The sequence below is a fragment of the Heterodontus francisci genome, chromosome 11 (assembly GCF_036365525.1).
Source record: "Heterodontus francisci isolate sHetFra1 chromosome 11, sHetFra1.hap1, whole genome shotgun sequence".
Lineage (NCBI taxonomy): Eukaryota > Metazoa > Chordata > Chondrichthyes > Heterodontiformes > Heterodontidae > Heterodontus > Heterodontus francisci.
This window is the reverse complement of record NC_090381.1, coordinates 79,671,076-79,692,380: the sequence shown is the minus strand read 5'-3', so window position 1 is coordinate 79,692,380 and position 21,305 is coordinate 79,671,076. Positions and strand designations below refer to the sequence as shown.

Here is a 21,305-nt window from a genome sequence, read left to right as displayed (position 1 = left end):
CTTGATTTCTTTTTGTGATTTGTTCTCAGTGCCTGCTCTGAGTCACTCTGACTTCTACAGGCTCGATCTCTCTGACTCCTTCAAACTCCCTGCCATCGATTTTATCTGTGGATCTCCAGCCCTCTGGCTCACTCTCTCTGTACTGTAAATCATTGATGATTTCTTCAAATAGCACTCGTGGGATGGTCCTTCTTGCTGCTGAAAATGTGTTCAGCTGTGCGAAGTTAAGAAAAGACATCAACTGGAGTGTTGAACTCCGAAACGGCATCACTGGTGTCAGATCATCATTGCACAGTGATTCATGTCATGATCTGCCTCGACTGCATAGTTCCAGTGACAGTGCAACTTGCTCACCATTATGGCATCCATCGTGATTCGCCCCAAACAATGTAAGAAGATAAAAGCATAAGAAGTAGGAGCAAGAGTAGACCATATGGTCCCTAAAGCCTGCACCATGATATATTCATGGCTGATCTTCTGCCTCAATTCCACTTTCCCATCCACTCCCCATATCCCTTGATTCCCTGAGGGACCAAAAATCTATCACAGCCTTGAATATATTCAATGATGGAATATCCACAATGGTCTGGCATATAGAATTCCAAAGATTTACAACCCTCCGAGTGAAGAAAGTTATCATGTGTCACGCTTCCGACACGTGCAGTGATGAAAATATAGAACCAAACTGAAAGGTTATTTAAAAATTGGAACAACTTTAAAGAGACTGGTACATGTGCTGTCAACAAAATGGAGGACAAGACAGCATCTCTTGCACTCAAATCCACATCCGAGCCTACTAAGACTGAAAACAAATTAAGCTCCATCTGCAAGGAAATGTGACAGATAATCACATCTGGATGTAAGCTATTCTTCTTTCTTCTTCTTCTTTGGCCTCCTTGTCTCGAGAGACAATGGGTAAGCGCCTAGAGGTGGTCAGTGGTTTGTGAAACAGCGCCAGTAGTGGCTATAAAGGCCAATTCTAGAGTGACAGACTCTTCCACAGGTGCTGCAGATAAAATTGGTTGTCGGGGCTGTTACACAGTTGGCTCTCCCCTTGCGCTTCTGTCATTTTTCCTGCCAACAGCTAAGTCTCTTCGACTCGCCACTCTTTAGCCCCGCCTTTATGGCTGTCCGCCAGTTCTGGCGATCACTGGCAACTGACTCCCACGACTTGTGGTCAATGTTACAGGACTTCATGTCGTGTTTGCAGACGTCTTTAAAGTGGAGACATGGGTGGCCGGTGGGTCTGATACCAGTGACGAGCTCGCTGTACAATGCGTCCTTGGGGATTCTGCCATCTTCCATGTGGCTCACATGGCCAAGCCATCTCAAGCGCCGCTTACTCAGTAGGGTGTATAAGCTGGGGATGTTGGCTGCCTCGAGGACTTCTGTGTTGGAGATACAGTCCTGCCACCTGATGCCAAGTATTCTCCGGAGGCAGCGAAGATGGAATGAATTGAGACATCGCTCTTGGCTGACATACGTTGTCCAGGCCTCACTGCCATAGAGCAAGGTATTGAGGACACAGGCTTGATACACTCGGACTTTTGTGTTCCATGTTAGTGCGCCATTTTACCACACTCTATTGGCCAGTCTGGACATAGCAGTGGAAGCCTTTCCCATGCGCTTGTTGATTTCTGCAGTGAGGGACAGGTTACTGGTGATAGTTGAGCCTAGGTAGGTGAACTCTTGAACCACTTCCAGAGCGTGGTGGGCGATATTGATGGATGGAGCATTTCTGACGTCCTGTCCTATGATGTTCGTTTTCTTGAGGCTGATGGTTAGGCCAAATTCGTTGCAGGCAGCCGCAATCCTGTCAATGAATCTCTGCAATCACTCTTCTGTGTGGGATGTTAATGCAGCATCATCAGCAAAGCGGAGTTCCCTGATGAGGACTTTCTGTACTTTGGTCTTCGTTCTAAGACAGGCAAGGTTGAACAACCTGCCATCTGATCTTGTGTGGAGGCAAATTCCTTCTTCTGAAGACTTGAATGCATGTGAGAGCAGCAGTGAGAAGAAGATCCCTAACAGTGTAGGTGCGAGAACACAGCCCTGTTTCATGCCACTCGGGACAAGAAATGGGTCTGATGAGGCACCGCTATGCTGAATTGTGCCTTTCATATTGTCATGGAATGAGGTGATGATACTTAGTAGCTTTGGTGGACATCCGATCTTTGCTAGTAGGCTGAAGAGACCACGTCTGCCTGATGAGGTCAAAGGCTTTGGTGAGATCTATGAAAGCAACGTAGAGGGGCATCTGTTGTTCGTGGCATTTCTCCTGTAGCTGGCGAAGGGAGAACAGCATGTCAATGGTGGATCTCTCTGCTCGAAAGCCACACTGTGCCTCAGGGTGGGCACGCTCAGCTAGCTTCTGGAGTCTGTTTAAAATGACTCAAGCGAAGACTTTCCCCACTATGCTAAGCAGGGAGATTCCACGGTAGTTGTTGCAGTCACCACAGTCACCCTTGTTCTTATAGAGGGTGATGATATTGGCATCGCGCATGTCCTGTGGTACTGCTCCCTCATCCCAGCACAGGCAAAGCAGTTCATGGAGTGCTGAGAGCTATACTCAAACACAATAAGACAAGATTTTTCGTCGACTTCTCTTCTCCAAATGACCTCCATTACAATGGAGTGTGAGCCACCCTCATCTTCTCACAATAGGGCCATAATCAAGGCCATTATACAGCCCAGCTAGACTAAAACCTGAGGTCACATGGGCAAAACCAACCCTTGTAAAAATTCACCTTAAAAGGTAATCATCTTGAGTAACAAAGAGATAGTCTTTTCAGGACAGGACGAGAGACAACATCAGTCTGGTCTGTCCTCATCTCTCAGAACAACAACAAAAAAGCCACTTTGAATTGCAGCAAGGCTAAGAGAAAGTGAGTGAGATCATTTCCAGCCAATACAGTTGAACCCTGCTGAGACAAGTTGGAAGCTAGTTACAGCAGACACAAGAAAGTGCTTTTGCAAAAACAATTTTTCTACTGGTGAGAATTGACCTAAGACATCAGCACTGTCTTCCAGCTAAAGTGAACCGTCCAGAGACTCCAAGAGCCCAATGAATACGAGACAACCAGCCAATAGGCCTGCAATTTTCAAAATTTACCTTCCGAGTAGGATCCCACAGGTTATTCCTGAAACAACAGACTTTTACAACCTGAACTCGGGGAGGCAGTAACGTAGTGGTAATGTCACTGGTCTAATAATTCAGAGCCCAGGCTAATGCTCTGGGGGCAAGGGTTTGAATCCCAGCATGGCAGATGGTGAAATTGAATTCAATTAATAAATCTGGAATCTAATGGTGATCTTGAAACCATTGTCGATTGTTGTAAAAACCCATCTGGTTCACGAATGCCCTTTAGGGAAGAAAATCTGCCGTCCTTACCTGGTCTGGCCTACATACAACTCCAGACCCACAGAAATGTCGTGTCGAGCTTCTTGAGTGTTGTTGGAGCTGCACCCATCCAGGCAAGTGGAGAGTTTTCCATCACACTCCTGGCGTGTGCCTTGTCGATGGTGGACAGACATTGGGAGAGAGGAGGTGAATTACTCGCCGCAGTATTCCCAGCCTCTGACCTGCTCTTGTAGCCATGGTATTTAATTGGCTAGTCTAGTTCAGTTTCTTGTCAATGCTGATCCCCAGGATGTTGATAGTGGGGGATTCAGTGAAGGTAATGCCACTGAACATCAAGGGGAGATGGTTAGATTCTCTCTTGTTTGAGATGGTCATTGCCTGGGACTTGTGTGGCACGAATGTTACTTGCCACTTCTCAGCCCAAGCCTGGATGTTGTCCAGGTCTTGCAGCATATGGACACAGGCTGCTTTAGTATCTGAGGAGTTGGGAATGGTGCTGAACATTGTGCAATCATCAGCGAACATCCCTACTTCTCAACACCATCCAGGACAAAGCAGCCCACCTGATTCGCACCCCATCCACCAGTTTAAACATTCACTCCCTCCATCACTGATGCACAGTGGCAGCCGCATTTACCATCTATAAGATGCACTGCAGCACTGCCTCAAGGCTCCTTCAGCTGGGCAATGACTTGGCAGGAAGCACAGTATTGTACTCAGAGGGTCTAGAGCAGTCCACGGACACTGAGGAAACAAGGGAGAAGAAGCAAAATTCTGCAGAGCTGCATAGGGCTGAGGACATCCCAAAAATCCCATAGCGGGCAACAGGCCCAGTACAGATTAAAGAAGCTAAAGGAGAGCCAGTAGAATTTAAAGAGGTCAAGATGGAGCCAGTGGAATTTAAAGGAGCAGAGATAAAAGCAGCAGAGGTTGAAGGGAGTGCACCAGAAATATGGTTAGCAGAAACCTTCTTTAAAGATTTAAATAGGGACAAGGAAAGTTCCCAAACAGGCAAGCCAAGAGTGAGAGAGATATCTTACCTAGGTGAAGTGCCACAGGGAGTGCAGTGGAAGCTGGACAACCACCTGTGAGCAGCAGAGTCCCAGAAGACATGGGACAGAATGGGGAAAAACCCACCCCTTGCAGTAAAGGGAAACAGGAAGGTAAAATGCCCTAAGGAAAACAACACTTGCGAAAGTCACAAGAAAAATAAAAGTGGGGTCAGTGTGGATGTGCCTACTTAAGAATCAAAGGGTCAGGTTCTAAATCCAAAGCTAATGAAACCCAACAGAACAGATTCAGAACCCACTGGGGACAAAGTGCAGAAGGAGAACCCATATGCCTCACAGGGGCTAAAAAACCATTTATCACCCACTGTCCCCCCAGAGACAAGGTCTTCTCCATGTTTGCTACTGCAGGCCCCCTGGAGAAGGAAAGTTTCCAAACAGGCAAACCAAGAATGAGGGAGATGCCTCACCTAGCTGAAGTGCCACAGAGGAGTGCATCAGAAGCTGGACAGCCACCTGTGAGCAGTAGTGTCCCAGAAGACATTGTCAGATTGGGATTGGATTTCCCTTGCATCTGTTTGCAATACTTTGGGAGAATCCTGGAGAGACATCTTTTCTGTTCCCAGCCTTGTAATATGCAAAATTACATTATTGCCTTGTTCCTGGCCGTTTGCAAAGGGCATTACCTGTAACCCCTTACTACTGCTTCCACATCACATGGCTTTAATAGTTCAGGTTCTGACACATCTCTCTCTGTCTCTCGACTCTCCTTCTCTGTCCCAGCATCCGATTCTCTCTCTCTGTCAGCTCCCGACTCTCTCTCTCTCTCGCTCTCCAGCTCCCGACTCTCTCTCTCTCACTCTCCAGCTCCTGACTCTCTCTCTCTCACTCTCCAGCTCCTGACTCTCTCTCACTCTCCAGCTCTTGACTCTCTCTCACTCTCCAGCTCTTGACTCTCTCTCTCTCACTCTCCAGCTCTTGACTCTCTCTCTCTCACTCTCCAGCTCTTGACTCTCTCTCTCTCACTCTCCAGCTCTTGACTCTCTCTCTCTCACTCTCCAGCTCTTGACTCTCTCTCACTCTCCAGCTCTTGACTCTCTCTCTCTCACTCTCCAGCTCCTGACTCTCTCTCTCTCGCTCTCCAGCTCCTGACTCTCTCTCTCTCGCTCTCCAGCTCCTGACTCTCTCTCTCTCGCTCTCCAGCTCCTGACTCTCTCTCTCTCGCTCTCCAGCTCCTGACTCTCTCTCTCTCCAGCTCCTGACTCTCTCTCTCTCCAGCTCCTGACTCTCTCTCTCTCTCTCTCCAGCTCCTGACTCTCTCTCTCTCCAGCTCCTGACTCTCTCTCTCTCCAGCTCCTGACTCTCTCTCTCTCCAGCTCCTGACTCTCTCTCTCTCTCTCTCCAGCTCCTGTTTCTCTCTCTCTCTCTCGCTCTCCAGCTCTTGTTTCTCTCTCCCTCTCGAGCTCCCGACTCTCTCTCTCTCTCTCCAGCTCCTGACTCTCTCTCTCTCTCTCCAGCTCCTGACTCTCTCTCTCGCTCTCCAGCTCCTGACTCTCTCTCGCTCTCCAGCTCCTGACTCTCTCTCTCGCTCTCCAGCTCCCGACTCCCTCCCAGCACCCGGCACTCACTTGCATTCTCTGTTCAGCTCCCGACTCTCTCTGTCTCTCTCTCTCCCAGCCTCCGATTCTATCTCTCTCTTCCAGCTTCCGACTCTCTCTCCCGTCCTCCAGACTCCCTCTTTCTCTCTCTCCCGGCTCCCGGATCTCTCCCTCTCTGGGACCTGACTCTCTCTCTCTCCAGCTCCTGACTCACTCCCAGCTCCCGACACTCACACTCTCTCTCTCCAACTCCCAACATTCCCTCTGTATCTCCCGACTCCCTCGTCTCTTTCCCGACTCCCTCTCTCTCTCTCTCTCCCAGTTCCCGACACTCGCACTCTCTCTCTCCAGCTCCCAACATTCCCTCTCTGTCTCCTGACTCCCTCGTCTCTCTCTCTCTCAACTATCTCTCTCTCACAGCTCCCGACTCCCTCCCGGCTCCCGACACTCACACTCGCTCTCTTCAGCTCCCAACTTTCCCTCTTTGTCGGTCTGGCAGCATCTGTGGAAAGAGAAGCAGAGTTAACGTTTCGGGTCAGTGACCCTTCTTCGGAACTGACAAATAAACAAGTGAGGTGGGGGTTGGGCAAGAGATAACAAAGGAGATATACTGAATATTGAACAGCAGCAAGTGCAAACCTGAAGAAAAACAACCTGAAAAAAACAGTGGGTAAGCAAACTGAACAAACTAAGATGAAATGAAATAAATGCAAAAAAAGATTGTAAAAATGTAAAAAGGAATGTAAAAAAAAAAGGAAGAAAAAATAACTAAAAATGACTAAAAATGAAAGTAAAGTGGGGGGCTGTCATGCTTTCATTTTTAGTCATTTTTAGTTATTTTTTCTTCCTTTTTTTTTACATTCCTTTTTACATTTTTTACAATCTTTTTTTGCATTTATTTCATTTCATCTTAGTTTGTTCAGTTTGCTTACCCACTGTTTTTTTCAGGTTGTTTTTCTTCAGGTTTGCACTTGCTGCTGTTCAATATTCAGTATATCTCCTTTGTTATCTCTTGCCCAACCCCCACCTCACTTGTTTATTTGTCAGTTCCGAAGAAGGGTCACTGACCCGAAACGTTAACTCTGCTTCTCTTTCCACAGATGCTGCCAGACCTGCTGAGTGAATCCAGCATTTCTTGTTTTTGTTTCAGATTTCCAGCATCCGCAGTATTTTGCTTTTATTTCCCTCTTTGTCTCCTGGCTCCCGACACTCATTCCCTCATTTTCCGGCTCCGGACGCTCCCTCGCTCTCTGGCTCTGGACTTTCTCCGTGATGCTGCAGACATTTAGGAATTCTAAGGGCACTCGCCATGCCCAGAAAATGGGCTCCAATTAAAGGCCTGCTATCCAACCTGAACCTGACAGGACCCAATGACATGTGTTGGGTTCGGGCTGGGTCAGGTCAGGCATTTGGGCTCAAGTCAGGTCGGGCCAGATCGGACACAGTCTCTCTCAATCTCAGTTAAGTGACTCTAATGTTACTTTACTTTTTGGACTTTACAGGTGGTTTTGTTAGTTATTTGAAGCTTGTGCAGGTAAGGAACAAAGTGAAAAATGGAAGGTAAGTTAACTGATGGTTGGGTCGGACGCGGGAATAAAATGGGAGGACTCGGGCCGGGTCGGGCTCGGGCTGGGGGTCGGATGGGGTTCTGTCGGGCTCGGATCGGGTCTCATTTGTAGACCCGAGCAGGCCTTTAGCTCCAATGAGCTTAATTTCTCGCAGTATAATTTTGTTTCATTACTTTTCACGGCAGCATGACCCAGCTTTCATCCTAATTTTGTGAGCTCATAATACAATGGGCACTGCACTTCTGTTGGTGTTATGGTGGGAGTGCACCTGAAGGTCTGGGAAATTTTTGGCTCTTGATCTCTTAAACATTAGGGTTCAGTCCCAGACCAGCAAACAAAACTGAAACAGTGTTGTAACTAATCTAACTGGGAGAAACTTTCACATTTGGCGGGATGATATTGGATCGGTCACCTTTTATACACTGCAAACCATTTACATAGCCATCATTCCATTGATTTCAGAGGAATTCCTATAAGGGACTGTGATCCAATTGCATCTGATTGACACCACTGCAACAGGAAGTTCTAGCATATGTGTTCTTTCAATCTTGATGTATACTATACTTTTCAGTTTCAATAAGAGTTAGTTATAATGACATCATATTGTGGGATGTATTGGCGACAACATCAATTTATACCAATATTTAGCTTTAATCTGTATTATGACATAATCCACTACTGATTTACCTATTTTCCCTAGGAAGTACTGTGCCGAAGGGTAGTTTCATCCTAGCTGTCAGCATAAATCTGGTCTTCTTCACTTCTGATTTGATCCTGCCTTTCAACTGATGCCAGAGAGCAACAGCATATTGTCAAATATTTTCGTGAAGGAGTGAAACCCAACATCACTTCAGGACCTGAATATCCCAGTAATTAAACCTAACTCTGGAGACTTTGAATACATCTGTCTTCAACCAGCCCGTTAGAATCCTCTGCTTCAGGACTATTCCTGTCAAACAGCAGAGCTAAAACCACTATTTTAAAGAGGCTGGGGCTATTTGAGTGTAAGTGAGGAAGGTCAGCTTCATTCAAAACAAGCAAAGAAATAACATGCTTATCAAATTCCAGTAAGGTCATATAGAAAATCCTACCCATCTTCTGGTTTGTATTATTTCCCAAAGGTGTTGACATTGTTAGATTAACACCAGTTCAGCTTTACAACTGAAAACAAGTATTACAATTGCAATTCTTTACAGCTAAGAAACAACAGATTGTAATTATACAGACCTAGAAATTAAATCGTTTTGTGCCCATTTTTCAGGCATAAAAAAGGTGCCTGAAGGTCCAATATGGTGAATGCACACCCCTGCCTGTCCCATAACCCTGCCATATTAGATTGGACTGCTCTGTTGGTATCCCGAGTGTTGGGCAAGACAATTCAAGAAACTCATTATATTTAAATAAGGTTTCCAAGCTGGTTCTAGGACTCTTTTGTGAAATTGGTCTGCCCCAGCGACTGACTTGTCATGTGATAAAACCACGAGTTGCTGCGCAAGTTTAACAGCCAGCAAGAACCCCGTTGGTGTGCAATATAAAGGGCCCATCTACTCCATATAGATTAGTTGCAGGTTTGTCCTCTTAGGACCTTTTTTTGGACTATTCTGTGTTTCACAAGTGAGTTCTAATATCTAGGAACAACTTGGTGCTGAAGCTGGACTACTTTGGAAACAGTCCAAAGTAGTCATGAGTAGTCTTGTAGGTCTGCCTTTGGGCCTGGTGGATAAGGCGGTGAAGAAGGCAGGAGAGAGAAGGAGCAGCTGGGAGAAGAGGTAGGAGAAGGGCACTGTGCAGAAGACCATACCCATAGCGAGTCTTCAAGGAGCACTTCTTATACTGCAACTTCACCGAGCAGCAATCTGTGAGTTGCCTGCATTTTACCAAGGAGGCAATCACAGAGCTGTGCCACCTGCTGCAGCCACAACTGGAACCCCAAACTAGGGCATGAACAGCACTGCCTGTGGCTGCCAAGGTCACCATGGCCCATAACTTTACGCTATAGGGTCATCACAAGCTTCAGTAAGTGACATCAGCGACACATTCCAGTTTGCTGCACACCACTATATCAGGAAGGTGACCGAGGCTAAGTACATCAGGAGGAATATAAGCATCATGTTCCCCATGGAAGCAGTGTGAAGCAGGACGAGAAAAGTCTGGTATTTGGCCACGCTGCAGGCTTCCCCGAGGTCCAAGGTGCCATATGTCTGTCCTCCTTGCTCCCCAACACCAGCCTAACATTTATATCAATAGAAAGGGATACCATTCCCCAAATGTGCAGTTTGTTTGCGACTGCAGGCTGCACATTATGCAGGTCTATGCCCGGATTCTTGGCAGCATCAAGATTCATTCATCCTGTATCAGTCGCCTGTGCTGCCTTTATTTAAACCAGGCTGTCAAGTCAGAGGCTGGGCTACTTGGCACTAACCAGTTGGACTCTCTGGACTTGTCTCCTGTCAGGAACCCAGGCATGCACAGAGCATGCCTACAATGACAGCAATGTTACTACCAAAAAGATCACTGGACAGATCAATGTCTGAGCAGCACTTCAACTGCCTGGACCATTCAGGAGAAGCTCTGCAGTATGCCCTTAAATGAGTTTCCAGATTTGTGATCATGTGCTGCATAACTCTGCTCTACTGAGGGCCCAGCCCTTACAATCACCTGGGCAATGAGAAGTGGAGGAGTAGCAGCAACAGGAGGAAGATTAGAAGCAGCATCAACCACCAGTGTCCATAGTTTCATGAGCTCTCAGGTCGCAGCTTATCCAAAAGTGTTTTATCTAAACTATCCTTCCTATCCTCCAGGATACCAATAGCCCACAATCCTCATCAACACTCTCCTCACTACCACTGTTCGATTACTTTCTTTCAGTCCAGCATCATGGATCTTGCCCTAAACTGATGACAAAATATGAAGACCAAGACCAAATCCAGAAAACCAAAATTTTAATTCAATAACGTATTTTAGATTTGAACAATAGTTAACTGGATTAATTAAGAATCTGCCTAGTGCAAGCCCCTAGTGTTTGTTTACATGCTTGATTATTATCCAGGGTCTCCAAAGCAGTATTGGAGAACCCCGGGACCCTGGTCTATGGGTCTTGCATCCATTTCTCCCTTCACAGGCATCCCTCCCGGTCTGCAGCCATGGTGCACCTCTACTTTAAGACGTTTAAGTGCTGGCTACCTTAAGTGGCATCAGGTGGGCCCAATTTCCCCCCACTCCCAAACAGGCACAGAGTCAGTAACCAGTTGTTTTTGTTTGTTGTTAAATGCAAAATAAGATCCATATGACAAGCTGAAAACAAACCTTTGAAATGTTCACCCAGGTGTGACAACTGTTGTCTGGACACATTGTAAAATAATAGATATTTGGTCACAGCAGGAGACCATAGCCCATCATGTCAGAGCTGGCACTAGCTTCACAACAAATAGCTTCCATTCCTCAAATATTTATCTAATTCTCTCTTGCATGTCACCTGATTTGGACTTCAATAACTGCATTTTGAACCATCCTGTATTCTGTTAGACTTTTTGCATTAAAACAACACCTAATTGCCCCCTTCTTGATTCTCGTACTAACATTTAGTTAATGTCTTATTCCCAATTTATTGATTACTGGTAATCATCTTTCACCTTTTATACTCCTGCATTCTTCTAAAATTTTTAACCCTTCTATTAGACTCTTCCTCAGCACCCCCACCCCCCCCCCCCCCCCCCCCCACCCCCACCAACTTAACTTCCTGTGCTCCAATGAACAAGCCCCAGTTTTCTCACAGTTTGTCAATCGCAGCTACACAGGGATCCCATGCTCCTGGTGGGAAGTCACATTTAATGGCTTAAATGTTGTAGCCTTACCAGGGACCCAAACTTCATAAAAGCATTGTTTCCTTCCCAGGAGTGTGAGATACATTTTTTCATTCCTGATATCACCTTAGCAAATCTACATTGCAGTTTTCACATCTCTCCAAATGCCTTTCTACAACAGGGTGTTCAAAATTACATGCAGTTTCCAACTTTGGCACCGCCAACATTTAGTACAGATTCAATATTGCCTTGGTATGCATTGCCCCTATATATAAAGCCCACAGAGTAGGGGAGGGCTAGAATCCAAAAACATAAACACAACAGCGATTAACATATTCAAACTCCCAATCAATGCGGTCGAGAAACCAAGCCCTGATGGATTTTCAACCACTCCCAGCTGTTGGTAGGGTTGTTAATTGGAGCATTGTGCAACAGTGGAATATTTCATCATAAATGAGGGAAACTAGCAAGATAAAATGGATAACTCTCATCCTCCTGAAGCAAACTTAGTGGCCAATCAAAGAACAGCATTGGAAGTGGTCATGGGCGAGTCTGTGGTCCAGACAATTCTGTTTCTATGCCACAGGACAAATATCGTTGTATCAGGATGTGGTGAATGGGGACTGAAAGCAGTGCAAATAAGAAAAAGAGGACTGTCAATATGCATATAATAATTCAGAAATTCTGCATAATTTCTTCCATCAAATGCATCAAAGTCAAATAGAATCAAAACGCATTAGTAACTATGTGAATATATGATTTAGAAACAATCAAGTACAACTAGCGCAGATCAGGAAAATTGACAAATCAGCCTTGGTCAAAACAGGTCATATTTTTAGAATCAACTACATTTGCTCATACATTAATTGGTTGTTTGGTTATTTTAGATCGAAGCATCAGCATTTCAACAGTCAGCACTAATGATGACAGCAGCTATCTCCAGTGCTGATGCTGCCACATCTGGAATTCAGCCATAGATAATTCTTTTTGAAGGTCTTACAGTGCTGAATAGCATCTCTCCTCTCGACAAAGTGTTGTTGCAGAACTATAGCAAATGTTTCTTTCAGTATTAAAATGATTTGCATGTGTGTAAGTATTTATTGAAATGGTTATCCCTTGAGCTCTAAAGAGAATCTTTTTGTAGTAGGTATTCTATCCAATTAGGTGACCTTGACTGTTATTGAAATACATAACGTACCATTACAGCTGGGGCTGATGTAGATTTGCAATCTGACAATCTACTCAAACATTGCAGTAATGGACTACAATCATTGTTGCATTTGGAGATTGTGAGTAACTGACATTTTCAGACATTGTGGGGTGTTTTTCAGTATTCGTAGCTTTTTCTGCTAGATTTAGGAAAGTGTGACATTTTCCTTACTTTTCCAAACACTAGCTTTTACGCATGAAGTCAATTTAAAAAGAGAACAAATAACTACATGATATATAAATTGACGAGTGCATAGAACTTTGTGAGAATATTGCTGAAGAATTACAGTCATAAGACTATTTACAGAATGTTCCACAGGTGAAACAGGTTCTGCATTGTGTACCATTAACTCCAAACTGCCTCAAGTCACATCAGAAATCAAATATCCAGAGCAGGCTCCAATGTTGCTACTTAACTGTACTGCTCTGTCTCTATCTCCCTTTTGAGCTCAAAGGATGACATTTAAATGATTTTGCATGATGCTCTGAGCAAAATTAAAGGAATCTGGATTAATTTTGATTGGACAATGCGGTTATGTATTGATGATAATGGTTTGACCGCATGTCATTTCCTCACTTACCACTATAGATATTCGTACACGTTTCGACTTTCTGTACTCTGAAATTGCCTGATTCTTTGATAGAAAGATAGGATAATGTAGGTTATACATCTCATGTAGCACCATTCAGGCCTTACATCTGCTTTAAATTAGCTGTAATATTTTCAGTCAACAGATGTTTTCTTTTTAACAGTTGATGTTTCCAGAGGTTTATTTCCCCCTAACCTACCAATCATAATTTAATCTTTTTGTAAGGATACAGTTTGTTCTCTGTGCCCCCCAAAGAACAGCATTTAGTAGTGATGCACTTTGTTGAATGTCTCACATCACTGGAGGTTATGTCACAATAAGACAGCATGCCACAACAGGATCTTTTAGCTTTTCTGCTACAATTTATGTAAAATGACAGATATGATACAAATATAGCAGCAGAGGAGATATATTACATAATAAAAACACAGTACATCACATGAGGAGGAGTAAAGGGAGCTTTTGATTTGTCGTTCAATAACTGCTGTCACAGAATGAAAAGCAGCAGGATTTTTTTTTATCAAGGAATCACATTAATTCACAGCATGTTCAGCACTTTGCTTACCCTAATTTTTCATGGGAAGAATTTAAAGTGAAATCAAATGAAATGAAAGTCACACATTATACATTGGAAATTTTTAAAACTGTGATCTTAATATCTCAATCTTTTAATTGCAGCCTTCTTACTCCAGTAACTTGCATTGCTTTATTTGTGGATAAAAAATGATTGCTCACTTCATGAAATACGTCTTCAAAGTAGAGTTATTGGAGTGGAAATTCGTATGTTTGCCCCTGTTTTTTGGGCTCAGATTAATTTTTATCCCATCTTTTTCTCATACTGAAGAGCTACCTCTGGTTTTGCAAAACTGATGCAAAGAATGGAAAAAATGAAATCCATCTAGATTACTTCTTTTCCATCTCCTTTTGAACAATGTATATCATTAATTCTCAATATGAGGAGAACAGCGCTGTTCATTATTCCCAAAAGCTTCACAAAATATTATACAGTATTAGTCAGCTATCTGATTTAGCCCTCAATACCAGTAAGACGGCTATTCAACTCCACACCCATTACAGAACCATGATTCAAAGAATGCAGCATGTTGCCTGACATGTTAGCATATTTTAAATGCAACTGCAAACTTACTAAATTGATTTTGAAGAGTTTGTATATGCTATAATGCAAAGAGGTTCACAGTTGCAATATTACATTTATTAAGTATCTACAATTTCATTCATATTTCCAGCATAACAAAGAGAAGCTAACTAGTAGCTAAATGTGGTTGTCATCTTTGTTACCAGTTGACGTCTATTATGTTGTGTGAACTGGAGAAGGTGCAATAACATTTTGCTGCAGTTTTGTTGAGAATTAATTATGGATACTTCATTTTCTGCTGACTTAGAGTTGGATGAGATATGTTGATGTTAATCTATAAACTACAATTAACATTTATTATATTCTAGCATATATTCAAATTATGAACTAGTTAAAGGGCTTCATCATGAACTGACAAAGCGACTACAAAATCCCCGACATGTATCATCAATATCCTGCTAAATTGGATGGAAAGCACTTGTAAATTTGCAGCAAAACTTACATCAGAGATGAGGTTCAAAGCTCATTTTATGCTGGAAATCGTTTTCATTGCTGGTGGGAAAAATACAGCCTTTACAAAAAGGATTGACAGATGAAGCCTACTCCTGGACACCCATAGAGATATTATCCAGAATCTCACAGAGGTATATGTGTTTTGAATGGCAAGAAAAATTAGCAGGATTGAATATGCAGCGATAGATGATGCAGACACCTACCTCTCCTGGTTCATCCATTGGGTTCACACAGAACAGGCTTTTCAGTGCAATTCCTGTTTGATCCAGGGGACCTGAAGAGAAGAAATTCACATTTAATAAAAATTCCATTGTGAAAACTGGAATGAGCTCATCTTTTAGAATTACAGTTGTCCAGATTGGCATGGGAAGCCAATTGGTAAATCGATCCCTTCATTTTAACTGGCCCACCCATATCCACCAGGCAGGGGTTGGGGTTAAAATTCCCCCTTGCATGCTTAACAGTGGATTAAAGAAATTGTTTCACACTGACACTAAATGCAGTGTAAGTATATCCCTAGAGTGGAAACCATCTATCATTATTGAATTAAAGGTTATGTTAGAACAAAACAGGAATCTAGTTTAGTCTTGCATTTTACAGTTGAAACATCGGTCATTAATGACCTGTGCATAGACGCTACAACCAAACATAAATTCACTGCTGCAGATAAAATCAAGCCCTATGTCAAAGAAATATACTCTGAATGGAATTAAAACTGAGAGTCTTCTTTTAAATAGTCTATTAAAGCAACTATCTGAGGAATACACAATGAGTGATGGCAACTGGAAGCGAGTTCAGCAGAGTAATTTCCAACAAAATGATTAAAGGTGTGGATCAGTGTTCCCAGCAGCATCTCTTACCCAACCCTAGATTTGCTAATCTCGTAAAGACATCTAGTTTATTCTTTTTCAAGATGGATCTCTGGTTTGCAAAGTCCTAGATGTCAATATGACCAAATATTATTTCTTTTTCACAATAAACTTTTCAAAAAGGTTGTGGAAATAGAAGATTTTCACAGCAAAAGCCATTTTAGCTCTTTCCAAAATTTCACAGGTTTCATGTTCATTCAAACTCCCAGTAACTACTGAAATGTATTAATGTAAATTTGCTTGAGTTGTCTACCTCCAAACCAGTGAGTCTAACCAGTCAGGGGAACAGAACGGCAAATGATATTGCAATGGCATAATCTGAACATTTATAACAGACTTTTATTTCAGTGAGGTCTTGTTTTGTTCAGGCCATTAGGATGGCTTTGAGCAAAGCTCAATGAGTACTTTGCATCTGTCTTCAATAGACAAGAGGAGGCTGTCAATGTTACAGTAAACGAGGCAGCTATAGCATTTTGGATCAGATGGAAGTAGTTAAAGAGGAGCTACTAAAAAGGCTTGCAGCGTTCAGAGTAGAAAAGCCACTTGGTCTGGATGGTATTCATCCTAGGTTACAGAGGGAAGTAGAGGTGGAAATTGTGGAGCCTCTGACCACAATCTTACAAACCTCCTCGGTTATAGGGTGATGCCAGAAGATTGCAAATGTGCAAAGAAGGAGAATGAGATAAACCTAGCAACTACAGGCCAGCCAGCCGAACATTAGCGGCAGGGAAACTTTTAAGGACAATATGGGCGGCACAGTGGCGCAGTGGTTAGCATCGCAGCCTCACAGCTCCAGTGACCCGGGTTCAATTCTGGGTACTGCCTGTGTGGAGTTTGCAAGTTCTCCCTGTGTCTGCGTGGGTTTCCTCCGGGAGCTCTGGTTTCCTCCCACATGCCAAAGACTTGCAGGTTGATAGGTAAATTGGCCATTAGCAATTGCCCTTAGTGTAGGTAGGTGGTAGGGAAATATAGGGACAGGTGGGGATGTGGTAAGAATATGGGATTAGTGTAGCATTAGTATAAATGGGTGGTTGATGGTCGGCACAGACTCGGTGGGCCTGTTTCAGTGCTGTATCTCTAAAACTAAAACTAAAAACTAAAACTAATATCTGGGACAAAATTAATTGGCATTTGGAAAAGTGTGGGCTAATAAATGAAAGTCAGCACAGATTTGTTAAAGGCAATTCATGTTTGATTAACTAGATCGAATTCTTCGATAAAGAATGGAAAGAATTGATGAGGCTACTGTGGTTGATGTTGTGAATATGAATTTTTAAAAGGCCTGCCTGCCCCAGGCCAATCAAGGCCCTTAAACGGCCAATTAACTGGAACTTAAGAGCCTCTGCCCGCCGCCACGGGTATTTTACATTTGGCTGGTGGGCGGCTGAGGCCTCAAAAAGCCAGCCAGATGAAACCAGGTGGCTTTCTTGCAGGCTGGGGGGGGGGGGGGGGCGGCCCTCCTGATCGGGCACTCTGTGCCCCATGGAGAGTTGCCCCCGAAGCCCCAACTGCTCTCAACGCACAACACTCCCCCCGCCGTCCCTAGCTTTGTTGGGGCCCAACTGATAGTCTCCAGCGAGGCCCTAAAAACGTAACTTTTTTTCTGGGGCCGTCCTTCATTTTCTTCCGATGGTTGGGTATAGTCCCTAAGTGTCCACCGCTCTCAATGGCGCTGCTGGGACTAAGAGTTGCTGGGCTGCTGATGGGCAGACAGCTCCATTTGGCAGGAAGTCCCGCCCAAGACCAATTAAAGGCCTGGGGAGCAAAGATTCCTGGTCTGGCTCCCCAGGCACGGTGGATTAGATTAGATTAGATTAGAGATACAGCACTGAAACAGGCCCTTCGGCCCACCGAGTCTGTGCCGAACATCAACCACCCATTTATACTAATCCTACACTAATCCCATATTTCCCTACCACCTACCTATACTAGTGACAATTTATAATGGCCAATTTACCTATCAACCTGCAAGTCTTTTGGCTTGTGGGAGGAAACCGGAGCACCCGGAGAAAACCCACGCAGACACAGGGAGAACTTGCAAACTCCACACAGGCAGTACCCGGAATCGAACCCGAGTCCCTGGAGCTGTGAGGCTGCGGTGCTAACCACTGCGCCACTGTGCCACCCTTTGTGGGCTCACCACTGACATTTTGGCCAGTGGATGGGGCCTCCCGCCCAATGAAAAATTCCGGCCAATGTCTCGGATGGACAACCTTTGTCAGAATTTCTGCAGCCATAAATGCTTAGCTTCTCTGTGTTATTCTTAGGCAGATGCTATCCTGAAATGGTATGAGTGTGGTAAATATTCACAAATTGGAAAACATATCCTAAAATTACGAGAGAGAAAATTGTTTTTTGATTGACATTTATTAATGCGCCTTTCAAAAGGGATTGCAGAATGCATGATCTAGATATTATGATGGACCAAAAGCACAATTTTAAAGTTCATTGTTGCAATAAAATGGTGTGGGATGTCAAAATGCATGATATTCAAAGGGATCTGGAGAGCCTCAGCTGTTGAGCTAATGCTGTTTAAAGCAGATAAATGAACGTAGTGCATGCAGATACAAATCAAATTAACTGTGGTTACAAGATGCATGGCTGAACTTTGATGGAGGTTATTCAAGAGAAAGAGTTTGAAATGATTACAGATCTGTATTTGCAAAAGCAGTCTAATCGTGTCACCTACCAGGCAAAGGAATAGATTGGCTGCCTGGTTTGATAGCTAATAATGCAAAGCCTTAAAGACATGAGAAAAGAGCTTTAAAAAATGGTGCAAGGATTATCTTTGTGGTGTGAGATAAAGCAAAACAGATTTTAACCATATTATTAGGAGCTATGAGCACAGGCTCAAGGATTAGGTATTAACTTCATGAGAGAAAACATACAACGTATTCAGTTTTGGTCAGTACTCTTCCAAATGCACATATTATGGAAGGAAAAAAGGCAATTAGTGCGGGAAGATTTTCTCTGTGCTGTCTGTGGTGCTGTCATAACCACAATTGTAAGAAACATATTGATAATTTCATTATACGTCACACACAAAGGACGTCTTCCTATCTGGAATTAAATCAATATCCTCGTCACATTTCAGGATTATTTGAGCAGTGTTCCACAGAAAGAATTTAGGATAAAGAATTCTGTTTAAGTGTTGAATTTTTAAATAAGAAGTGGATTTGCACAGGCTTAAAAAGGAAGGCCACAAGCTGCTGAATGCGCATTAAAGTTAGCATTTGACATCATAACCTAGAATGATGGGAAGAAAAGGAGCAACTAACAATCGGAACAGGGCAGGAAATGAAATATTCCTTCTTCTTGTGCTTCACATGAAGTTAATTTCAAAAGAAGAATACATTGTAGAAGGCTTGTCTAGCAGCTCTTCTGGCCAAACCGCATATAGGGGAGGTATCAGGAACGAAGCTTCAACTTGCTGTGGGCACTGGAAAGCAGTGAACAGTAGCTAGGATTTGTTAAAGGATAAGCACAGAGACCTTTTACTGATGCAACCATGCAGCAAAGAGCTGCGAGAATGATGCAGTACAGAATGGAAGAATTAGGAAATAGCTGAAGTCAAGCAGGATGCTGATGCAGCGTAGCATTTTTCTTAGTTTTATATCATTACACAAAAATAAGTTTTAAGTGAATTTGATAACTGTTGCTCTGTACGTTCACCTTATTGTACACTGAAGCAGCTTAACAATTTATATCAAGCCTTGCCTCATCTAGTAGCTTTTTGATCCATTTGATGGCTTGATGTAAAAGGCACAAATATTTGATCCCGATTTCAAGGGGATGCTATCACTACATGGCAGCATAAGCCAACTCCCATAAAAGAAAAATGCTCAATCTGCTTAAGAGGTGACTGACACTATGAAATGCAAGTAGTATATATGGCAGTCCTGAATTTGCAGCACGCCTACTTCTTCTTTTTCGGCCTCCTTGTCTCGAGAGACAATGGGTAAGCGCCTGGAGGTGGTCAGTGGTTTGTGAAGCAGCATCTGGAGTGGCTATAAAGGCCAACTCTAGAGCGACAGACTCTTCCACAGATGCTGCAGATAAAATTGGTTGTCGGGGCTGTTACACAGTTGGCTCTCCCCTTGCGCTTCTGTCTTTGTTCCGGCCAACTGCTAAGTCTCTTTGACTCGCCACACTTTAGCCCCGCCTTTATGGCTGCCCGCCAGCTCTGGCGATCGCTGGCAACTGACTCCCACGACTTGTGATCAATGTCACAGGACTTCATGTCGCGTTTGCAGATGTCTTTAAAGCGGAGACATGGACGGCCGATGGGTCTGATACCAGTGACGAGCTTGCTGTACAATGTGTCCTTGGGGATCCTGCCATCTTCCATGCGGCTCACATGGCCAAGCCATCTCAAGCGCTGCTGGCTCAGTAGGGTATATATGCTGGGGATGTTGGCTGCCTCGAGGACTTCTGTGTTGGAGATATGGTCCTGTCACCTGATGCCAAGGATTCTCCGGAGGCAGAGCAGATGGAGTGAATTGAGACGTCGCTCTTGGCTGACATACGTTGTCCAGGCCTCGCTGCCGTAGAGCAAGGTACTGAGGACACAGGCTTGATACACTCGGACTTTTGTGTTCCGTGTAAGTGCGCCATTTTCCCAGACTCTCTTGGCCAGTCTGGACATAGCAGAGGAAGCCTTTCCCATGCGCTTGTTGATTTCTGCATTGAGAGACAGGTTACTGGTGATAGTTGAGCCTAGGTAGGTGAACTCTTGAACCACTTCTAGAGCGTGGTGGCCGATATTGATGGATGGAGCATTTCTGACGTCCTGTCCCATGATGTTCGTTTTCTTGAAGCTGATGGTTAGGCCAAATTCGTTGTAGGCAGCAGCAATCCTGTCGATGAGTCTCTGCAGATACTCTTCAGTGTGAGATGTTAATGCAGCATCGTCAGCAAAGAGGAGTTCCCTGATGAGGACTTTCCGTACTTTGGTCTTCGCACTTAGACGGGAAAGGTTGAACAACCTGCCACCTGATCTTGTGTGGAGGAAAATTCCTTCTTCTGAAGACTTGAACTTAAAAAATGCTCAATCTGCTTAAGAGTGACTGACACTATGAAATGCAAGTAGTATATATGGCAGTCCTGAATTTGCAGCACGCCTACTCAGACATAGGAAAGGATCGACGATTACACTATTCAGTAAAACAATGAGTGAAATGAGAAGGGATTCAGGTTTTTAAAAATAAGGGAGGAGATAAAGTTGAATGGAATTAATTATTCGAACTGAATCTGGATTGTAGGAGAAGAGGATTAGCTTTAAGAAGCCACTGAGGTCAGAGTTTAGGGTCTTCTTTTACAAGATTATTAACTACTAGTTAAATAATTTTTCATACAGAGCAGAGAATGTTCGGACTGTAAATTGTTTAAAAAGGGAACTGGATAGGTTTTCCAATGTAGAAGAGAAGTATCAGTCTATTGAAATTTGTGATTGGATTTTAGTGAATGAGAGGATAACAAAAAATGGAGAGGTCTGCCTGCAGAATTAACGTATTATCTGAAATGTATCATAAAATTGATAAAGGTAAGGAAGAATATTCAACTCATCCATGAGCTTGTCTCATCAAAGCAGCAAGAACATAACTCAATCACAGAATCCAGCTGTTTCTTAATTGGTTCCAGTGTTTGTGTTTTCTCACCCTTCCCAGAAGTTCACCATATGTATTAAGAACT

At 43.7% G+C, this 21,305-nt stretch overlaps 1 protein-coding gene across 2 annotated transcripts in view; it reads right to left on the bottom strand.

Moving 5' to 3' along the window:
• LOC137375323 (chloride channel protein 2-like) overlaps positions 1-21,305 on the bottom strand; it is a 495,095-nt gene that overhangs the window by 51,216 nt on the left and 422,574 nt on the right. Inside the window, exons 18-19 of one of the 2 annotated variants that reach the window (XM_068042304.1) lie at positions 14,949-15,019; positions 13,128-13,181 (exon numbers count right to left, since the gene is read on the bottom strand). In XM_068042304.1, coding sequence (XP_067898405.1) covers positions 13,128-13,181; positions 14,949-15,019 — 125 coding nt within the window. The remainder of the gene's footprint in view (positions 1-13,127; positions 13,182-14,948; positions 15,020-21,305) is intronic. The other variant, XM_068042305.1, reaches the window with a different exon arrangement.